This window comes from Pygoscelis adeliae, unplaced genomic scaffold (assembly GCF_000699105.1).
Source record: "Pygoscelis adeliae isolate BGI_AS28 unplaced genomic scaffold, ASM69910v1 Scaffold60, whole genome shotgun sequence".
NCBI lineage: Eukaryota > Metazoa > Chordata > Aves > Sphenisciformes > Spheniscidae > Pygoscelis > Pygoscelis adeliae.
The window spans coordinates 3,421,515-3,441,970 of NW_008823954.1; the positions used below are offsets into that span (position 1 = coordinate 3,421,515).

Below are 20,456 nucleotides of genomic sequence, written 5' to 3' on the forward strand. Positions count from 1 at the left end.
AAAATATTTCTCCAGATTGAATCCTATTGAAAACTTCTGTTGAAAATTGTGTCAAAATCACCATATTTGTGTAAGATATTTCAATTAGGAGAAAAAAAAAGTTCAGTAGGAAATGACGGGTTTTAAAATTTGTCATTTTCCAGCAAGATCTGACTGCATTAAGCTTCTTTTGAATCAGAAAGGTTGCAAAGGCTCAGGAATAAAACAACACACAAACTAACCTACTAGATGTCATTGCATACTTGCAGCTAATTCTGTTTTCCTTAGATATCAGTCATGAGGTGGTTGTGAGTTCCAGATTGGTTGCATCAAACTGTTGATCTATTAACTCATGAGAGAAGAGCTATTCCACCTTTTAATAAATACGCATGTTGGTATATAACAGGATTTGTGGTAACTCAGCTGGTCAGCTGTCTATATAGGATCATTTAGAAACAGTAAGTACAGCCATATAAAAAATTATTTGCAGATGTCTCAGAGATCCTTAAAATATAATAAACTTTTAATCAAAGGGCTGTTGTTTCACCTACATCTCCATTATACCAGTAATAACAGTATGCTCTGAGCTATGTTGTGCAATATTCAAGTAGAGTGCGAACTGAAAATTGCTTACCTGGTAGATAAGATTTTAAAAAACTTGCAGGGTTAAAATGAAATTATTGCATCTTCCTATTTACTTCAAAGGCTAATCTTGTACCTGTCTTTTAAGTTCTCATTCCCAGACTGCCGTTTCAGAGTACGAAAGAGCAAAGAAGGCACAGGTCGAGTGGTAATGTGGAAGATGGGCATCAACAACAGCTACACTTTGGAAGCCTCTATCTGTGGCTCTAAGTTGGGTGAGACAATTCCCTGTAGCTATTTAGTAGGAATCATCAAACAGGACCTTTACTTTTTGTTTTACATGGAAAATGGTAGCTTGAGCTACCATCCCTTTGTCAGTGTTCTGTCTTATTGGGTAGAAATTAATAATGATTTGAAAGATAAGAGTTGGAAAAAACACTAAAACTAGGCATTCACCTAGCAACCTTTCAGGCCACCACTAGCATTATTGCATATGTATCATGAAACAACACCACTAGTGGATGGCAAATCAAAAGCAGTAACTAAAGCCAGTTGTATTTTTAGGAAATTTTGTAATAGGGAATCAGTTAACTATGCATTGTAGTTAACCCCCTCTGAGTGGATAGATTTGTTCATATAGGCAGAATAATGATCTGTAATATCATCTGTATAAAACTCTGGCAGTCATAGACCTGTCTAGCATCTGTCAGTGAAAGATGATGTGAGTTTGCCATCAGCCACCATCCTGAAATATCACAGATACCTAGCAGTCAGCAGGATGACTGACATTTTCATTTCTGTCTTGCTCTTATTGATGCTGCAGGCTGCAGACAAAGCACCCATTTCGATATGAAAGACTTGGAGTCAATAGGACAGCATTTCTGTGATGCTCTCTTGAACTACTGTGTTCATAACAAGTTGGTAAGAGAAGTCCCCCCTAGGCCTTTTCTCCTGCCGCAGTTCACCCTACTTTGACAAAACTTAATACTCTATAGTGCTATAGCAATAATAAATTTGATAATGGCTTTCTTTAAGCAGTAAACTAAATTTGTGGTGTTTCTTATTATTATCTGTGCTTGAAGGAACACAAGAAAGTAGTGAAACAGCAAGCCAGGGTGAACTCCAAGGTCCTGAATTCTGACGTGTTAGACTGGGATTCCAGGTAACTTAGAACCATTCAGATATGCCACAATTTATTATATATTCTCTGCACCTCTTAAAGAGTGCCAGAGTAAATGTTAGAAATGTTACTAAAATTAGACTTTTAATAGTCACACTCCTTAATTTAACACTCCTTAAAAGATTGCATACAAATCGTATATCCAAACCTTAATAGCCAGTTCATTGGAAGTAGAGCTCTGTATCTACCCCAGGTGGCCTTCCTGAGGAGAAACGAAACTGCGTTGGTATAGAGCTTGGCCTATTGCATTGCTTAAATCAATATGCTTTTTTTCAGCCTTACATTTTGCAGAGCAATCTAGGCATAATATAAGGTATATTGTTTTGGTTTTGTGTAAACCTAATTTTATTAACCATGGAAGATGCTAGTCTGATTCTATTTAGCCAAAGGGGTTAAGTTCAGGGCAATTGATAGCAGTGCAAGAATCTGTATGCTGACCAGACAATACACCTATTAAACATGATCAGCTCCCCCTGTGCCAGTGCACGCTGTGAGTGACTGCAAGATCAGTTGTGCAGGTGGTTTGTGAGAGGTGGGCATTTATGTGTGAACAGCTGTGGCCCTATGGTCATTTGTTAGGGAATAAAACTTTTGTACGTTTCTTTTTTGAGGAAACATTAATAGGTTGGATCTATCTCATCAAGCTTTAGGTGCCCAGAGAATAGAAGTCAAGAGCTGAGCTTCACAACTGGTGCTGAACTGCAAGGAAATAAAAAGAGACACAAGATCTTAATGTATCATCGGAGAACTAGGAGAAGGCTCGCTGGGAACAAAGAGGATGATGTTCTGTGAGAGGATTTAGGAGGGGAGAGGGAAGGTGTGTGAAGCAGAACTAAAAGAAATCTAGGTAGAAACAGGAGATGCCATCTGGATAGATCACATCTCTTTCAATAACCAAGCTTTCTCTAAGATGATGATGCCCACTTTTTGCAGGTTAGCTGTAGGTCTGTAAAATTAAACTGTGGATCTGGAAGACAGGCATGTTGGAAAACACATTTACATCTCTACAGCTAGGGTTACTACAGAAAACACCTGCTAATGGTTGAAATGAATGCTGCAAAATACCGTTTGCAATCACCAAATTTGGAAATTAAACAAAACAATGCTTGTCTTTCACAGCAGCCAAACTTCTGACAGCCCAGACTCCTCTGATCTTGTTGCACACCAGCTAAAACTAGGTACTAAGGTATGCTATGACTTCTTCTTGTCTGTTTACATCTCTGTCCTGAATGCCACTGGGAAAGAATCACTAGGGTTTAACAGGGTCTATTTTGAAGAGCCTTAGGATTAAGTCAGTCAGAATAGTAGTTAACAAATCAATACAGTGAGATACAGTCCAAATGAACAGTGCAGAGCAATAGTATTAATTTTCCCTATAGCTTAACTCAGATTGTCCAGAAGGTGATGTTTTTGTTCCAAAAGAAGGTGGCTTTCTACCTGTCAGGTTCTGCAGTACAGCTGAGTAAGCAGGCATAGGGTCAGGGTGAGAAGGAGGAGGGCACCAGCTTTAAGCACAAGAAGTATTGTGCCCATGTATACTGGTGTCAGCCATACTTTCAGATACCCAGTTCAGAGTGTTCAGGAGTTGTGTTCTCCTCTCAGGCATGCAGGCAAGTCATCACACTGGTGCTAAGTGCTGTCAGCATCAGACTACTCCATTGCCTACTTCTAATCTCAGAGGCAAACGTAGCCCCAGATTTAACAAAGTGCTTTCACTGGAGGGCAATGAGACATTTTATTTTCCTGAAGCCTGTATTTCCTTGTTTTGCTGAAAAGAACGGGTTGAAACGTGTTTTTCTGTCCTTGTTTACTTGGTGTTTAGTTCTTTGGTGCCTGTGATTACTATAGTATTACTCAAGATGTTTCCTGTAGATAAGCAAAACAAACTTTTTTGAGCTTATTACTTTTGGAAAGCTTGTGGCTGAATTTAATCCAACAATAATAGTTCCTGTAAATTGTTGCTTCCTGTTTGTGACATAAATACAGTAAATAAACAACAGTAAAAGGGGAAACTAGTACCAAGACTGTATACTAAGGGTGTGTAAAACTGAAGTGACCCCTGTAACACTTTGCAAAACATGCAGATAGGCATTTCAGATGACTGGGCTGGTTGACAAATTGCATGATTTGGAGTTTTAGATCTAGTTTCAGAGATGATAGTTTGAAACATGATGTAGTCAGATAAGCTCTGGTGAGTGTACTTGTGGTGAGGGAAGCTGCCACAGATCCCTTTATGTGCTCTGCCTCTCTCTGGAGGCATTTGTCCCTGGAGGAGTTATATGAAGAACACACATTTGTGCAAAGTCCAACAGTTCCACTTAGTCCCGCTGCCATCCAGAGTTTAAGCAAAGCTACAGGGTTTTGTACTTAAGGAAGGTGAAGTCCAGACAGACTTTCCACTCACTCAGCCCACCTGGGGGGTAGTAATTTCTGATGGAAGGGCTGCGAGGGTGATGTTGACTTTTAATGTTTATCCACAGCTTGAAATTTCTTCCCCTATTCTGTTCAGTGCTGAAGAACAAAACACGAATTTCCACCTCTGATGCCATGGTATTTCCAGGACTATATTAGTTACAGAAGGTCAACCGTAGTGGGTTGGATGAAAAGTCTGTTTTGCACAGTACAAGGACTGGTAGCAGAGTGAAAGTACGCAGAGGAGGGATGAGTTTTGAGATATTTTTTCCTTAATGTACCCTCTGTCATGGTTGTTCTTAAAATGCTACCTTTGGGATTGAGTTTATTCATATGTAAATGATAAGTCCACATGGGCACATTTCCCGGTGCTGGATTTTGAACAAAAATTATTCATGAAAACTTTAGAATGAAAATGGTAAATGGACTCTAAAATTAGCAGTATTTTCTGGTTAACAGCAAGTGTCCTGGGCCTTTTAGTACTTCTCAGCCCTTCATGCTTTCTTGCCCCACCTCCTCTCATGTGGCTGACAGTATGCCTGTGCATGGGGGTGTGACGTGGGGCTGGCAGCTGTGAGGACTGGCAACTTGAGAAAAATTTGCCTAAAACTCTGAGCCTTTGCACTTCATTCACTAAAAATAGCCTTGTTTGTGTTGAAACACTCACCATGCCAGTCAGTGGGATTGATTCCAGCTTTTTCTGATGTCCGTAAGCGCCGTTTCCTTGTGGTCTATAAATGGTGCATAGAAGCAAGGCAGGCAGGTTTGCCTGATGTCTGTGAGTAAGCTGTAGATTGAGCAGGCTGCCACATAACTCTCATTCATAGCTGCTTATTGCAAAACATCTGTGCGTGGTATTCATCCCAGGGATTGGGATTAAAGGCCCCATAATGAGATTTATCCAGTTGACATGGGAGCTGTGGAACCTTGTTGGATAATTGTGATTTCAGGGGACTTTCAAACTCAGAAAAAGAATTGGAGGGGTGTAACACTGTTTTAGATAACCAAAGTCCAGACAAACACAGAAGACCACTGCAGAAAGTTGGGGTATTGTTTCTCGTCCATTTAGTTTAGTCTTGAAACCTGGTAGACTTGCTTGGTTATATACATAAAGAAACAGCCAAGAACAAAGAAGAGCAGGGATGCCTTCCTAGAAACACTTGAGAAGAGCCATACAGAACCCACACAAGAGCATTTGTTAGAGCTTAATTACTTCAGGATCTGTACAAAATAATGGATTAGCATATCCTCATCCCCACAGACTTCTCATACGATGTGATGAGCCATTTAACAGCCACTTTCTATCCTCCCTTGTCTCCTCCTGCCACATTCCTTGCTGTATGTTCTTTCCACTTATATCCCCCTGATGTTCAGTCCCTGCCGTGACCTGGTTTAACACACTAATCTGACGGGAAACGAACCCAGCAAAAAGAATGAGATGGTTTTCTGCTGGGTTAATGAGTTAAATTAGCTCACACAAGATTTTTTTGAGCATCAGAGCCAGTTTAAGGGATGGAGGAAAACACTAGCTAGGAGCGGGGACCAAAGTGGCGGAGTTTGGAGTGTGGGAGGCAGGACCAAGGACGAAGGAAAAGAGACTTTCTCCTTCAGTAGCAGGAAGCCCTTAGGAGATCTCAGCAGTCTGAAACCACAGCTTTAAGGATTACTCAAACCTCCCTATTTCAAAAGTGACTGCACTTTAGAAATGAGTCACTAATTTAATACACATTAAAGAGGAGCCTTTTCCAGCAGAGATCCCTCTGGGCACAGAGCCCATCCCATCACGTGCCTGTCTTAGGAGAGGATGAGTGTGTTCAGAACTGAGCACAGCTTTGGCCACCTAAGAGCCTGATTCTGTAAGGGTATACCTGCCAATACCTACAAACACCAGTATACATTGCAAAACTATTAGTTAAGTGGAGCTTCGCTAGGACCTCTTCGGTAATTTCTGTGCTGAAACATAGGCAAAGACATCTTTCATGCAATGAAATTGTATGAATTGCATTCATCTATCTTTCATGCAATGACTCAAAGCGCTTCTGCTGGATGTATACTAGGGGCATAACACATCAGAGTGATACTGTTACTATGTAAAGAAAGTAACAACAGTTTATCAAATGAGTTTGAAAGAACAGTACATTGCAATTCCTGCAAGAAGTTTCTTTCTTTTGTTCTTTTCATGATTATGCACATTTTCCCATGTGGATCTACTTCAGTGACTAATTAAGGTTGTTAGATCAAAAGACATACCAAAATTTCTGTTGTTGTTCTTGATGGAAGTTCTTAAAGGCATTTAAAAAAGGTGAATAGCAAGGAATATCACAGGTACAGTAGAGTTTTTGACAGAAATTCATGCTGGAGCTGTATGTAGCCCTCAACGGCACTTTGCTGATGTTCAGCCTAGAAAACTACATGGCCCTCAGATGTAAAATAGGAGCACTGTTATTGTTGCCTAGAGAAAGCAAACTGTCATTTGGAAAGAAGACATCACATTAATATTTTGATGGGTAATATTCTCTTTATGTACATAAACTTTATAATGCTGGCTGCTTTATTAATGCTTTCATTGATTCAGTAGGTAGACCAGTGCTTCCCAAGCTTTTTGCATTTTATGGTAATCTATCTTTCTTTTCAGAAGGCCCTACATTGAAAAAACAGAGCAGTGGCAATTAATATTACTGAGAAAGCCTGGCTTTCCAGGTTCCCAGACTAAAAATAAACAAGCCAAATTGAGTAGGAAGTGAGGTCCCTTGTCAATATGATGTGTTTGTGTCCAGGTTCATAAATATTTGCTGAACAGAACAGCATAAGGAATTCAGTCTTGAGCAGCTTGCTTACATGTGTTCCTTCTGGCATTGTGATTATCACGTTTATTTGCAACTCTTCTTTTTTTCTTTGTAACTGTAATATTCCCTCATGAATCAAAAGGGTTACATACTATTTTCTGTGCAGAAAAAAAACAAAACATCAGGAGAACATTTTCACAGCAATGCTAAGGACAGAAGTCATGAAAGCAAAAATGTGAGTATTTTTCATCCCAGTAGAAACACGTTGTGCTCCTTGTCTGACCAGAGACTGACGTATGACAACTTAATTCAACCACTGTAACTTTAGACAAACAATTTTGTCACCAAAAGCTGCTGACCTAGAATGCCCATTGCTCTTTATTGTCTGTTTCATCTATGAATGAGGTATCAACATCAGCAAGTCTGGGACAGGAAAAAATGGCCAAATTATGTCTCATGAATATATTATTTGATACATTCAGATCTTTGTGTCAAGGAATATGCCTTGAGGCTGGAGTTTATACCAGCTCTTCTTCAGTCTTCAAAATACTAACACCTCACTCCCTCAGCTGGACCTGTTCCACTTCCAGTTTCATTGAACAAGATTTTTGCCAAGTCCATTAAAACATTTTCTGTTGTTTTTTCCAGTCCAGTATAGTGCTGTGAAGAGAAGAGTAAGGGAAAGGTCACAGGATGTTCTAGGGAAACAGGCAGTAAATTTTTTAATTAACTCTGGGATCGTTACCAAGCCCAAGCTCTGAAATACTTGTGCTGGCAATATTTGTAAAGCTGCGTCATGCCCCTTCCTACCATTCAGAGTGTGTGATTTGGTACTCAGCATTAGGTGGCCTAGCAACTACCATGGGATTAAGTTTATTAAAAGGACATTGTCAGAATAGTCTAATCTTTTTTAAAAACATCACTTCTTCATTTTTGCTGTTTGGCATCCTACATAACTATTTAGAAAATGTGAGCCTCGTTGTAGTTGACAAACACTTAAAAATCCTAGATGAAAACAGTGGAGTCTAATGTTATGTTCCTACTTTCATGAAAAGGAATTTAACTTAAATATTTTTTATAATGCTGAGCACCCAACAGCTTGCAAAGAGAACATAAGTTGCTGAGTTTTCTGAGCTTTTGAAAATAGGGCCAAATACTGAATGCCTAGCTTGCCTTCTGCTTAAAAAAAAAACAACAAACAAACGAAAGAAAAAGCCTGATCTTTACACGTTAACTGTTTTCCCACTAGTTATTGAACCCTTACCAAGCTTCCCCTGTCCTAACCTAGTGTATACTCCTTGAACAAGCCATGAAGTGCCTGATCATAAAGATGACAATACCTTTTTGTCGTTCAGTCTTTTGGAACTTATTAATAATTCATTCATCTTTCTATTCTGTTTCACAGACTCAAGGCATTGAAACTCAACATAAGATGTTTCAGGTACTTGACCCAGTGAAAAAAGGTAAACATCATATGTTTCTTTAATTCTTAAAATCCCAATAAGCCTTTTTTTTTCTGTAATCTCAAACCTCAGTAAAGAGTATGTCCCAAAAAGATAAGTACAGTGTTCTTTGGCTGGGATTTCACTCAGTCTCAGCATTTGGAAGAGCTCATTTTTCTTTAGTTTAAGCTGTCTTTATCTTGTTATTACACTCTGTTTTACTGAGTGGGAATGGTCTCACTGGAGAAAAAAATGAACCCGAGGCAAATTCCAGAGAGGTGAAAAAATATTTTTTCCTATTGGCAGTCGGGTACACACATTTGTAATAATGTGCTCATTTGGTCCAGAGAGACTAGAGGAGAAAACATTCATTGAAGTCAAACAAGGCAGCTCAAATCCTATGGAAAATTGTGATCAACCAGAACTTTTTGGTTTCAGTACAAAGTGAAAGAAGCAAATGTGGAGGCTAAGGAAATGGAACTGGAGGACTTGTGTCGTTGCAAGCATGAGGAAATCTGGGAAAGATTTAGGTGTCAAAGGGAACAAGTAGCTCAACATGAGTTATCTTCATACTGTGCCACGAGGACAAACACAGTTTTTGCCTATGTGAAAATACAAGGAGGGAAAAGCTATCTTGACTTCTTTGTAGAACTTCTTTGAGACTAATACTGAATTATTTTGACTACTTCTGGTGTCATCGTTATTTTAAACAGTTTTTTAAAAAAGAAGAATGCAAAACAGAACCCCTCAAAGTATGTGAGAGCTGGAGACAACTTCTTGTCTCTTAAGAGTTCAGCCACTTTATGATGAAACAAGACTTTATGGGATGAAAATTGTCTCCTAAAATACAAAGATGTTCTTCAGTAGAGTAGCAGAAAGTAGCAGAGATAGCCTCAGTCCATGAAAAAGAAAGCATGAGAAGCTGTGACTGCAATTGATAACAGACAAATTTGCATTAGAAATAAGAGATGCATGTTCTGGCAGGGAGTCAGAATGCCCGTTAGTGCAAACTCCAGGAGATGTAGTGGGTTCTCTGTCCCGCTTCAGTCAAACACACAGTCTACAACAGAGTCCACAGAAAAGTGAATGAAATTGCTAGCCTATTTTTCATGGTAGGCAAAATGAATTATGAAATGATCTGTGGTTCTTTCAGGCCTTAAAAATCTGGTTTTCATAAAGTCATATTTTTAATATAATTTTAATATAGTTTTTAATGTTTCATATTAAAACAGAATAGGCTTCTTACAGGAATGTAGAGTTTATTCAGTCCAGGAGTTTAAGGATAGGGTTTGGTAGAGTTTTTGGTAGAGTTTTAATAGAAAATGTTGCTGTGGACAGAGTACTGATAAGCAATGGAATTTGTTATGCTTAGTGTCAAACTTTGTGGCTTCGCAGATACCCACAAAGCCATGAAACAGCCCATTATCAAGCATACAAAATCAACAAGTTAATCTATGAAGAAAGTAGCAGAGCAGAAATGTCCTGAATAGAAAGCTACCTGTCCTCATCCCACAGTGCCATAAGTCAGCATTCATTGATTTTAGCCATTATTGTTATTTTTTTTTATTCCAATAAGCAGCTCTGAGCAGTGTTAATTACAGCATCGTGTCACTTTTCTTAGATTCTTACAGCTCATATTATTGGCAAAATTTTGCAAAGCCAATAGTACATTGCTTTTCAGTTCTGACCTCTCCTACACAATTAAACAAGCCTCAAGAAATATTCCAAGAATTACAAAAAGAAAAAAAAATAGGATTCTTCTCATTGATACAAGAGCTTTAAAATCTTTTCCGGATGTCATGTCAGCAAATTATACAGAACGGTACTTCAGCCATTGTTTTCACGAGCAGAGATCTAGAATTCCTCAATGAGGACTGGATGAGAAATACTAAAGTAGTCATACATATTATCTGTGGTTTTATCTGAGTTTTATAGATTCATAGGGAGCTATCACTGATCACTTAAATATAGGAATGTGAGAACATATTACTTATTCTCTGCCTACATTAAGGATACTGGAATTTATTCTCAGGACGATGCTTATTCATGTGATTTTCACACTTTGGGTGCTGAAAACCTAACAATGTCATGCTGTAGCAGTATGTTTTAGTAATGGCTTTGTGCTTGGTTCTGAATTCCTGTCTTGTTTTTCTCAGACATGCACCCAGAGCTATTCTACCTTATGACTACTTTGTTTTTGTCTTGGAGAACTTTACCAGAAAAAAAAATTAAAACAAAGTAGCATGGTAGCTAGAATACTAACAGGTTAATATTTGGTTTGTGAAAGGGTTTCTAGGAAGGATGTGCCTGTGATAGGAGAGGACTGGATTCATTGACTGAGGGCATCCTGTGTTTGTAATGTATTTTTTAAACCTATGTGAATATAATTGGAAGGTTTTCCTATGTTTTGCCTTCCCTACTTTATTTTGGCCAGGTGGGTTAAATATTATTAATGAAACTCTGTATCAACAGTATAAAGCACCTCTTTGTTTAGAATAAAAGGAGCTTCAAAATATTGTAAATATTATTTATGTCCAAGGGACATGCCTCCCCATAGACTGTCAGACCTGGTTCATCTCATCTGTTGATCATGGAACTTACCCAGTAGTCTCCTGCCTCACCGTACCCTGCAGGTGAGGTATTTGCAGTGCAGCACTAAAGCCAGCTGCAGCTAACCTGGTTCATGGCCGGCTGGTAAGCTGCATCTGCTAGGTCAGGTCATGCTGAGAGAGAGGCCAGGGGCCTGGGCTGCAGCAGTGATTTTGCACTTGAGGAGATGTGGTCTTCACCTGCCGTCAGTGCCGAGGCCGTGTCTGTCATACCAGCTGACGCGCTGGAGATCCATGTCTTGAGAAAGAAGGTACATGAGCCACCTGCAGTATGGATGCAAAGATGAAGTTAAAAGTGACTTCCCCTCTGTCAGCCCCTAAGTCTGGGCACAAATCATTACAGCTGTAATTGGCTTCTGTGGGACAGGCAGTCCAGTTACAGTTTAAGTACAGTACAGTTGAGTACATTTAAGTGTTATGACTGATGAGGGCTTGCCTGCCAAAGAGGAGATTAATAAAGAATGCATTTTAAATGTTTTTGCAATCTTGGGTGACTTTAAAGCACTTTCTTCCGCCGCTGCAGCTGTTCGTTACCATTGGGTATGTTACCATACCATACATTGGGTATGTTACCATACCCAAGGGTAAAAATCATAGAATCATAGAATCGTTAAGGTTGGAAGAGACCTCCAAGATCATCGAGTCCAACCGTCAACCCAACACCACCATGCCCACTAAACCATGTCCCTAAGCGCCTCATCTACCCGTTTTTTAAATACTTCCAGGGATGGTGACTCAACCACTTCCCTGGGCAGCCTGTTCCAATGTTTAACTACTCTTTCAGTAAAGAAATTTTTCCTTACATCCAATCTAAACCGCCCCTGGCGCAACTTGAGGCCATTTCCTCTCGTCCTTTATGTAGGAGATCACAGATCTAGGCTTTCCTGGAATTGACCTTGCTTAGAGGAAAAGGAAGAAAAAAAAAAAATAATCCTGGTTCTTAATATTTTGTTACTTTGTTTTTTAGATCCCAACTGGAGTGCTATCCCACAGCCTGTAAAACACTTTATATACCCTTTTTCTCCCTTCTACAGCTCTTCCAGAGATGTCTTATCAGCAGGGTGTGTAGTGAAGGCAGGTGCTCTATACGTACCTAAGAGGAAACAATTTCAAGGGCAAAAGTTGCTGTCGCTCGGGTACTTTCATCTCACCTGCACTGGACCCCTGTTCAGCTGCTGCCTGAATGCAGTGGCACCAGCACTCTGGAGGCTGCCACACTACTTAACTTCTAGCTTCCCTGGGTGCTGGCACTGCTTATGCCCCAGGACACCGTGTTCTTACACAGCCAGCTACCCTGCAGTGAGCACTAGCAGCTGAGCAGCTCATGAGCACATATTGCCTGTCAAGATCAGTCGGGTGGCACCAGCTCTTCTTCTCTCCCACTTCCACCCATGTTGCTTGACCAGTGGGGCTTGACGTAGTATTCGTGCTCTGGAGACATCTGCTATGACTCTAGTCCAGTGTCATTTGAATGTCAAACACTTGCTTTCCTTGGAGCAGACACTAGGACTGAGAACATGTTCTTCAACAGAGCTTCATGCTTACCAAACCAAAATAATCATGTTGCCTTTGGCACCTGCACTTCCTGATTTACCGTTCTATGCATAGTGGAACAGTTTCAGTGGGAGCTACCTAGAGTATCTTTTTCCCACAATAGCCTTTATTAGGCAATAGATGAAGAAGGGGAGGTGGGCATGTAAGATGGAATCTACTCAATATGAAGAAACTCTTAATTCCCACAACTAGTCATCTGAGTAAATGGCTTGATGTCCAGCGATGTCTGCTTACTGTAACGCTACTTACAGTAACTACTTACTATTACAGTAAGTAGCATTACAGTAAGTAACTGTATCAGCCTCGGCCAGTTACTCAGTCTGAACTGGCCAAGACAAAATTTGGATGTTTCATTGGGTTGACTTTTTTTTAAGAGATCTGATATTATTTCAATAATATTCTTTCAATATTATTCTTTTTTCTACTTTTTACAGTAAAATTGCGAATTACAGCCTCTGTCAAACAAGTAGGAGAGGATTTCAGGTAGGATACTGTTATATTTTACAGGTTTCTAGCATTTTTCACAAAGTAGGAGCGAGAGAATGATCCCAGCCTGATTTCTTTACAAATCCGTTCTCCTCCTTTTGATGCTCCTCTGACATTGTGCTTCATTGGTTTTCATTCCTAAACTAGACAGCTGTCCTTGGCCACTTCATCCCATGGTTGAGACTGCAGTGGAAGGTGATATTAGAAAGCAGAGAGTCCTCTTCCCTCCATCTCATCTGGAGCACCAGACCCCCTCCTTCAGCATGTAGCTGAAGCTCCTTTCCCCAGCTTTGCTGGACTCACCATCGCACAGGCACTGATCCGGTGCTTTTCTGGAGGAAGGGATGATTGCTGCTCTCTTGGGAGGGAGGGAGAAGATAGGGTTATGCAGCTACTAAGAAACAGGGCAGAGGTGAGAAAATAAAGGCCAAGCCAGGCTAGGTGGCACAGGCAGTCCAAAACGGACATTTACTAGTTTAGAATGGTTGGATATCTTAAAATCACAATATTGTCATGGTGCTGGTGCTTAGCTTTTTGCTAGTGCATTCCCTTCACTTCTAGGTTCTGGTGCTTTGGTGATGAACAATGAAGGTTGTACACTCTTACGGGTGTGCAAGGCCCTGTGGCAGTAACACTGACGATCGGTGTTGGTTACTTTTGTTAAGTACCCACCTACTGATAGCATAATGTTCTGTGTCTTGCCAAGCGTACATGTGGCTGTTGTTGGGTAACAGAGCAAAGTGGAGTTAGCTAGCCAGTTGGACTGCAGCGGATCCTGCCACAAACACCTTATGAAATAACACATATTAATTTGTTCATACTAAATGATTTCAAGGACTCCGGTTTTGCACCTTACAGCTCAGACTTTGCTACGCAAACTTGAACATTTTAGGCTTTCCCCTGATAAAAGAGGAAAGAAATGTCTTTTGTGTCTGTCTTTACTTCTGTGATGATAAGGTAACCCTCTCTCGCTTCTCTGATGGGTACTTCTGGCTGACTTGGAAGGTATAGTGGTATAGTGGCTACATGATATTGGCAATAGTGTCCTTAAGATAGTACGACGGCATTGTGGTTCTTTGTAGTTTGAAATACAGTAAATTACTTCTTTTCTTTTTTCTTTTCTTTTTTTTTCCCCCTCATATGATCTTAGGAAACGCTTCAGACTAAACTAGCAGGAAATGTTACCTGTAAGGATTTTCTATTCTGCACGGTCATCTTTATGTATGTCTTGTCATGAACTTGTGTGGAGATAAAATATTTTCAGACCTGACCTCTTTGTGTTTTAGGTCTGAGAGTCTCACCCATGATGCTAAAGGCAATCATGAAAAGCCATCTGTGCCACAGAAGGCAGGAAAAAGTGTGTGCTGTGATACGATCCCATCCACAAATTTCCATTCATCCAGCTTTAATCTGGTCTCCTGGAAGATGAGAAAACACAATGGCAAAAGTGTCTCCAAGTCTGCAGAGAAGAAATTTCAGTATTTAAAAGGTTTCTCAGTTATTGTTCTATTCAAAATACACCAAAGAATAGGATTTCGTTCTGTTTGGTGGGTTTCTTGGTCTAGCTGTCTCAAGGTACTGAAAGGCATAAGACAGATGGTGGCAGTACATTAGCAGTGCTGGAAAACTCCTGTGTGTTCAGCAGCAGCTGATACACTGTGGCAGATACCAGAACTGCTGTCACAGAGCTTCCCAGCTGAGAGACTAGAGGTCCAGAAGCTGATTAACCTCTTTGTGAACAGCCCGGGGAAAAGAGCTTGGAAAATCTCAACCTAATGGCAAAGGGTAACGCCTCTGACCCTGCACTATCCTTCTGCAGTTACTGGTGGGAGAGGCTCCAGCCATCAGTTCATTGCTTTTCATACGTATCAGCATGCTGTAAAGGGATGTATGGTCTGATTCTGTGAAATGTTGGAATTAGCCTTTCCAGGGTGGGTCAATAGAGTATCATATCGCTGGAGCAATAAAACCAGGTCCTGAGCCTATGGCTGAAGTTTCCACGTTTTAGTACTAGATTTTGAATCATGTTGTGGCTCTCCTCTAGTAAAATAAATGTTTCTGCCATAATACCACAGTTCCTTGTGAAAGAAACCAAAGCCATGTACTTTTTTAGTAAGTAGTAACTCCGTAGTAGTTGACATGGATTTGTTTTTTCCTCCTTTTTGGCTCAGGTCATGATCATAGTGCAAAGAGCAATTCGAAAAAGGAAGAAAGGAAAATGAAGGAGAGGCTCCCCTCAAAAAGCACAAAGCCCAAGAAAACCAGGACAGCAACCCAAGATGTAAATTTTGGGAAGAGTAAATCCTGCCAGGCACAAGACACACTGCAGTTCTCTCTGCCGTTACTGCCTGAAGCAAAGAACAGACATCATGCTGCAAAATATCGGGGTATATTTTGGAGCCCCAGTTCTTCAGCCAATGAAGGCACATGAAAGTGTCACGTATCTGATTTGCTCAAGCAATTCCCAAGACTTTGGTTATGGATTATGACTCTACCAGCGAGGGAGTAGATACCTGCAGAAATCAACATTCTTCTTGCTCTTTTTTTTCTGAAAAATAGTTCTCATGCGTTGGCTAATTTTACACATGAAGTTTCTCTCACCACATGAAGAAGCATCCCAAATTCTAAACCAGTTTAGTGGGGAGTCTGTCCTGAATATAAAGTATCATTTCTCTTAAACAATAAGTACTGTTTTTGTAAGGCAGACTCCACTTCAAGAAAGAGCTCTGTGAAGAGCTAATTCCCCCCCCCCCTTCTTTTTTTCCCTTTGTTTTTTGCTTCTTCACTCTATTTGGAAGTTTCCCTAAGATTCTCAAGGAGAGGGATTATTCACCAAGCAGCTGAAGCCACCATTCCTTGATCATAGTAGAGAAACTGGAGAGTCATAAGCCACGAAAATCATTCCCCCCTTTCACCAACAAACCAAATACACGTTACACTCAAAAACATTTGACATAAAATCTGTACACAGTCGGTCAGTCTGTGGAACTCTTTGCTAGAGGATGTCATGGATGCAAAAAATGTACATGGATCCAGGTGGACATGTACCTTATAGATAGACCACTGGGCGTTTTTGAATAGACATATACGGCTTGGGAAATCTCCTCAGCTGAAAAGAGTGAGAATGTAGGAGAGTGCTTGGGAAAAGTATTGGATATGTTTGTTCTGTTCCTGCTCTCCCCTGGGCATCCACGCACGGTCACCTTGGAGGCAGGGTGCTGTGATAGATGGCCCCTTAGCCTAAAGCAGTATGGCCATTCATGTGTTCTTACATACCCGGGTAATATTTCACTCATTCCAGTCATACACCTGTATAGTTTGCATTTTCTTAATGTGTATAGCATTGTACAGACATTTGGGAGAAGAGATGAAAAATATGCTGCTTAAGACAGGCACTGAGTTGTGTCTCCTTTAAATTTCCTAGCACTTCGGATTTCCCAGTAAGCAAAAGCAAGTCAGTGGGCTTCCTCTCTTTACCTCGTCTCTGTCTCTACAGCATGCTCCATTGTAATCTGTACACTGGAACCTATTGCTGCAAAATCAGGGCCATCAAGTTTTGAGCATTTGAGAGGGGCTGAGCTAGAATTGCCAGTAATAAATAAAACCTAAATTATTTGTATCTGCAAGAAGAAAGAATTGGCCAAATACTTAAAATATTTAAAATTTATCGCTGGAAGGGAATATCCCAAACAGCCCCTCTGTGGTGCACTGTATAAGAAACAAGAGGAAAAACCATACCGTATTACAGCAAGACAAATGCAGTAATAAAGACAAAAAATTAGACACATAGGCACAAGTCATCATTACAAGGCCTCCCAGAGACAAGTGGGTCAGCTTTCTGTCAGGGCTAGAACTGGATGCAAGTACGGTGAAGAAGGGCACCTTCCAACCTAAAGGCTGCAGCCACCCGGGCACCAGTCCTGGGGAACGAGTTCTGGGAGCCTCACATCTGACACCCTGTGGGATTAGGATTCAGTCTCGTGGAATCCTAAATGCAGCACACATGCAGACAGCACAAAGCCATCTAGCTTCGCACTGCCTTGGGACTCCGGCTCTTAGGTTGCCAGCAACCTCCTCGTGACAGCTATAGGAAGAAAAGCATAGAGTTGGTTTCATTTCACTGAGATTTATTTATTTTTAGTTGTCAGCAGATTACAGCTGAGAAAAAAAATAGTCATGTTACGATTTCTTCTGAATAAAAGTGATTTCTAAGCAATGTAGAAGAATATGAAGTGAACTCCAACCTCTCTTCTCAACAGTCTAAGGACTCCCACAGGAACCCCTCAAGTCTGGTACAATGGGGCAGTATACATACTATATATATATATAGTGTGTGTATATATATATAGTGTGTATATATATACTATAGTGTATATATATCTATAGCTGAGAGGGTTTTTGAGTAACTAGAGGGAACAAAGTTCTGCTGTGGGGATTCCCTCGGGAATGAGGACCAGGGTCGTAACCAACTTCTGGGAAGCAAGTGTGGTAGCTTACTTTTAAAACAGCAGGCTAAAATAAGCAAAACACTTTTGAAAGTCCCAGCTCCTCTCATGCTTTACCTGTGATTCCTAGTATTACTAGAACTGCTGACGGTGTTGCTGTGCGTGCTTTAACTGTACCACGAGAAACCAAGATGGACTGCAGAGTAGTTCATTCCACTGTAAAGCCATGTGAACATCTCCTTAATGCACACAAGAAATTACATTTCTATTTCAGGAAACAATTCCAGGAAGAAACGATTGCACAGGAATTTAGTGGAAGCTGGCTCTTGGGAAGTGCTCTCCTTTCCTACCCGCAGACACCAGGCCCCAGCAGCCCAAACACTCCATCCAATCTCTCCTACCTCCAGGGACACATACATAGAAGCCCTGCTCTCTTTCTCCTCTCCCTTCCCATTCTTTCTCCACGAGACATGTTGATGATCATCCCCCTGCTTGCCCCACCCCACACCCATCACGCCTATCCTTCCCAACTGCTCCATCATCAGACTTTGAGCATCTGAAGCTAAAGGGACAGCCAGGGGACACCTGTAAAATGTCCCTAGGAAGGAGAACAGCAGGGTATATTGTATCGTGCCCAGCCTTCAGGCGCAATCTTCCCTGCCCAAACGCCTGGAAGGAGAAGGCAGGGGAACTACCTGCCAGAGAGGCAGCCAAAGGAGAGGAAGGAGGCCTCCAGAATAAGGTCAGTGGTACCAAGGGCAAGTCTTGCGCCATACGTTGACTGTACCTCTCCCTGCTGGCAGCCTTGGCATCCCAGGAGGCATTACAAGCAGCAGAGACCGAGACCCTGCAGGGGAGGAGACACAAGGCTCCTTGGGAAACACTGAGGAGCGCTTCTGCCATAGGTGCACAATCAGGCAACCAGCTCTGGCCAGGAAGATGCCACACTCCAAAAGCAACATTCCCAAATGGTGCATTTATTGCTCTGAGCAGTGCCAGAGAAGGCCAGAGAGATGGAGGTGTGTGCAAAGGCTAAAGCCAGGATGTGGGGCCATCTGTCACGCTCATGGCTGCTGCGGTGTAGGAGATGGGAAGGGGATCAGACACCTATCTAGAAGGACAGTGGCTCGAGGGAGAAGTGCTGTGGTATGATGGAGCAGACCCACTGTGGCAGTCATCCTGATTGCCCCAGCAAACAGGACCCCAATGCAAAGTGAGGATGTTTGTGAAGGAGCTGCTTGTGCTTCCTGCCTGTGGCAGCAAAACAGCAACCTCCCCTGCAGTGCTGACGTCAGCTAAAGAGGTGGCTGATCACTAGACCCAAATCATACACCCTTTTCCTTCCTGAATGACAGAAAAGTGAGTAGTGTGAGGCAAAACTGCGTGACCGCCCCTCTTGAGAGCACAAACATGCCTCCTGCCAATGCATGTTTCTTCACTGGAACACAGGTCTCGCCTCAGTGGTCTCTGCTCATACCTCAGTTTCCCAGCCAACAGCCCCAATGTTAGATGATGGCCATATTTAGCCCCAAGGCTTCCCTCTGTGTCCCCGCCATTCACCACATTCAGCTCAGCAGCTATGGCCTGCTAAGCTTTATTTGCTGCAAGTCTTCTGCCCCCGCCCCTGATTTCTCCCACCATAACCTCTGCCCAAGCCATCTGTGATCTGAACGGCCTCAATCCAGATCCTTGTCCTTCTCAAAGCTAAAATTATTCCACGCACGCAGGCCAGATAGGAAGGCACCTCCCCACTGCCACCTGCCTGACGGCTTTATCCATTGAGCTTCTCTTAGGGCTTCCGCCCATATTCCCTTTCACCTCCCTTGTGCTCTTGGATGTGAGTGCCAATATTACAGGCTCCCAACCTATGTACCACCTGGAGGTTTCCAGACCATGCCTAAATGTGGAATTATTAGGTGGGACCCCGTGAACAGCTTCATGTCTAGGTGTCCCACATGTATCACCCTCCAACACACACCTCTCTAACAGAGCCACCACCAAGGCTGCTTATAGGACAGGACTAATGGTTCTGGATCTGGCCAGGAGGACCAAAGGAAGGAGAGTTTTGCCCCTTACGTCACTCAAGGTTTCACAGGTTTCCTGTTGCGGCAGGCAGCTTGCTGCTTCTCCTGCACTGTGCCTGCGTAGGCACTGCGCCTGCGGGTGAGGGGGAGCTCGCCTGAAGCCGGGTCTGGGAAGCAGAGGGAGGGGGACAGCGTTCAAAGTGCAAGAAGGGCAAAGTGGTCAGTGAACTCCGACAGTGCTGCGCTACTGGGGTCGGCACTGGGACGGTCAGGCACCTCTACAGAAGTGTCCAAACAAAACAAACTCGTCTCAGCCCCCGTGGACACCCAAGCCACTCTAGTAGCACAACTTTCCTGGGTGAGCTTAGCCTGGTCAGTTATTCACATCGGTTAGCACAGCCGGGAGAAGAAAGGGCAAACCTGCCCCCGGCTCAGATGGCAGTAGCTGGGCTCGGCTTGTTTTCTTGCTCATATTTAGATGACGCAGCAGTATCAGGGAGGAGCACTGCATCAGGCTTCCATGGCCCTCAAAACCGAAACAGAAAGCAGAGGCAGCTGCCTGGGACGCAGGAGAGCCCAGCCGGCACGGGACCTGGCAGCAGCCACAGACCAGGTCAGCTCACCTGAGCTGAGGGCGGCACCTCGGCCCTCTCCAGCGTGTTTCAGCTCGCACCCAGACAGATGGGCAGCCCGTAAGTATCCTCCACTGGGTCCCCCACCTTTTTAATGCCACTGGTATCGGGGGGAGCTGCCAGGCAAAGTGGTGCTGCAGGGTGCAAATATCTGGGAGGGAGGAGGTCCTTCCCAAGCTGTGGGACACTTTCAGGGCAGTTCCTCCGCAGTCTGGTTGCTGGTTTCTGTTTGCCAGCCGTCCTTACCTTTTCAGCAGCCTTTCTTCACCTGTGGTTTCCCTGCAGCCGGTCCTGCCTGAGGGCGAAAGAGGGATCCGGGGGGGCG

At 42.4% G+C, this 20,456-nt stretch overlaps 2 protein-coding genes across 2 annotated transcripts in view; both read left to right on the forward strand.

Annotated features, from left to right (window-relative positions):
• LOC103916039 (cytosolic carboxypeptidase 3-like) overlaps positions 1-16,001 on the forward strand; it is a 29,013-nt gene extending 13,012 nt beyond the window's left edge. Inside the window, exons 8-16 of the mRNA XM_009322988.1 lie at positions 710-836; positions 1,385-1,482; positions 1,644-1,723; positions 2,861-2,927; positions 7,106-7,174; positions 8,345-8,402; positions 12,979-13,027; positions 14,317-14,519; positions 15,202-16,001. Coding sequence (XP_009321263.1) covers positions 710-836; positions 1,385-1,482; positions 1,644-1,723; positions 2,861-2,927; positions 7,106-7,174; positions 8,345-8,402; positions 12,979-13,027; positions 14,317-14,519; positions 15,202-15,461 — 1,011 coding nt within the window. The 3' untranslated portion in view covers positions 15,462-16,001. The remainder of the gene's footprint in view (positions 1-709; positions 837-1,384; positions 1,483-1,643; positions 1,724-2,860; positions 2,928-7,105; positions 7,175-8,344; positions 8,403-12,978; positions 13,028-14,316; positions 14,520-15,201) is intronic.
• A 4,075-nt stretch (positions 16,002-20,076) lies between these two features.
• Positions 20,077-20,456, forward strand: part of TMEM140 (transmembrane protein 140) — a 5,675-nt gene continuing 5,295 nt past the window's right edge. The window contains 1 exon segment of the mRNA XM_009322478.1: positions 20,077-20,191. The gene's annotated coding sequence lies outside the window, so the exon portion shown is untranslated.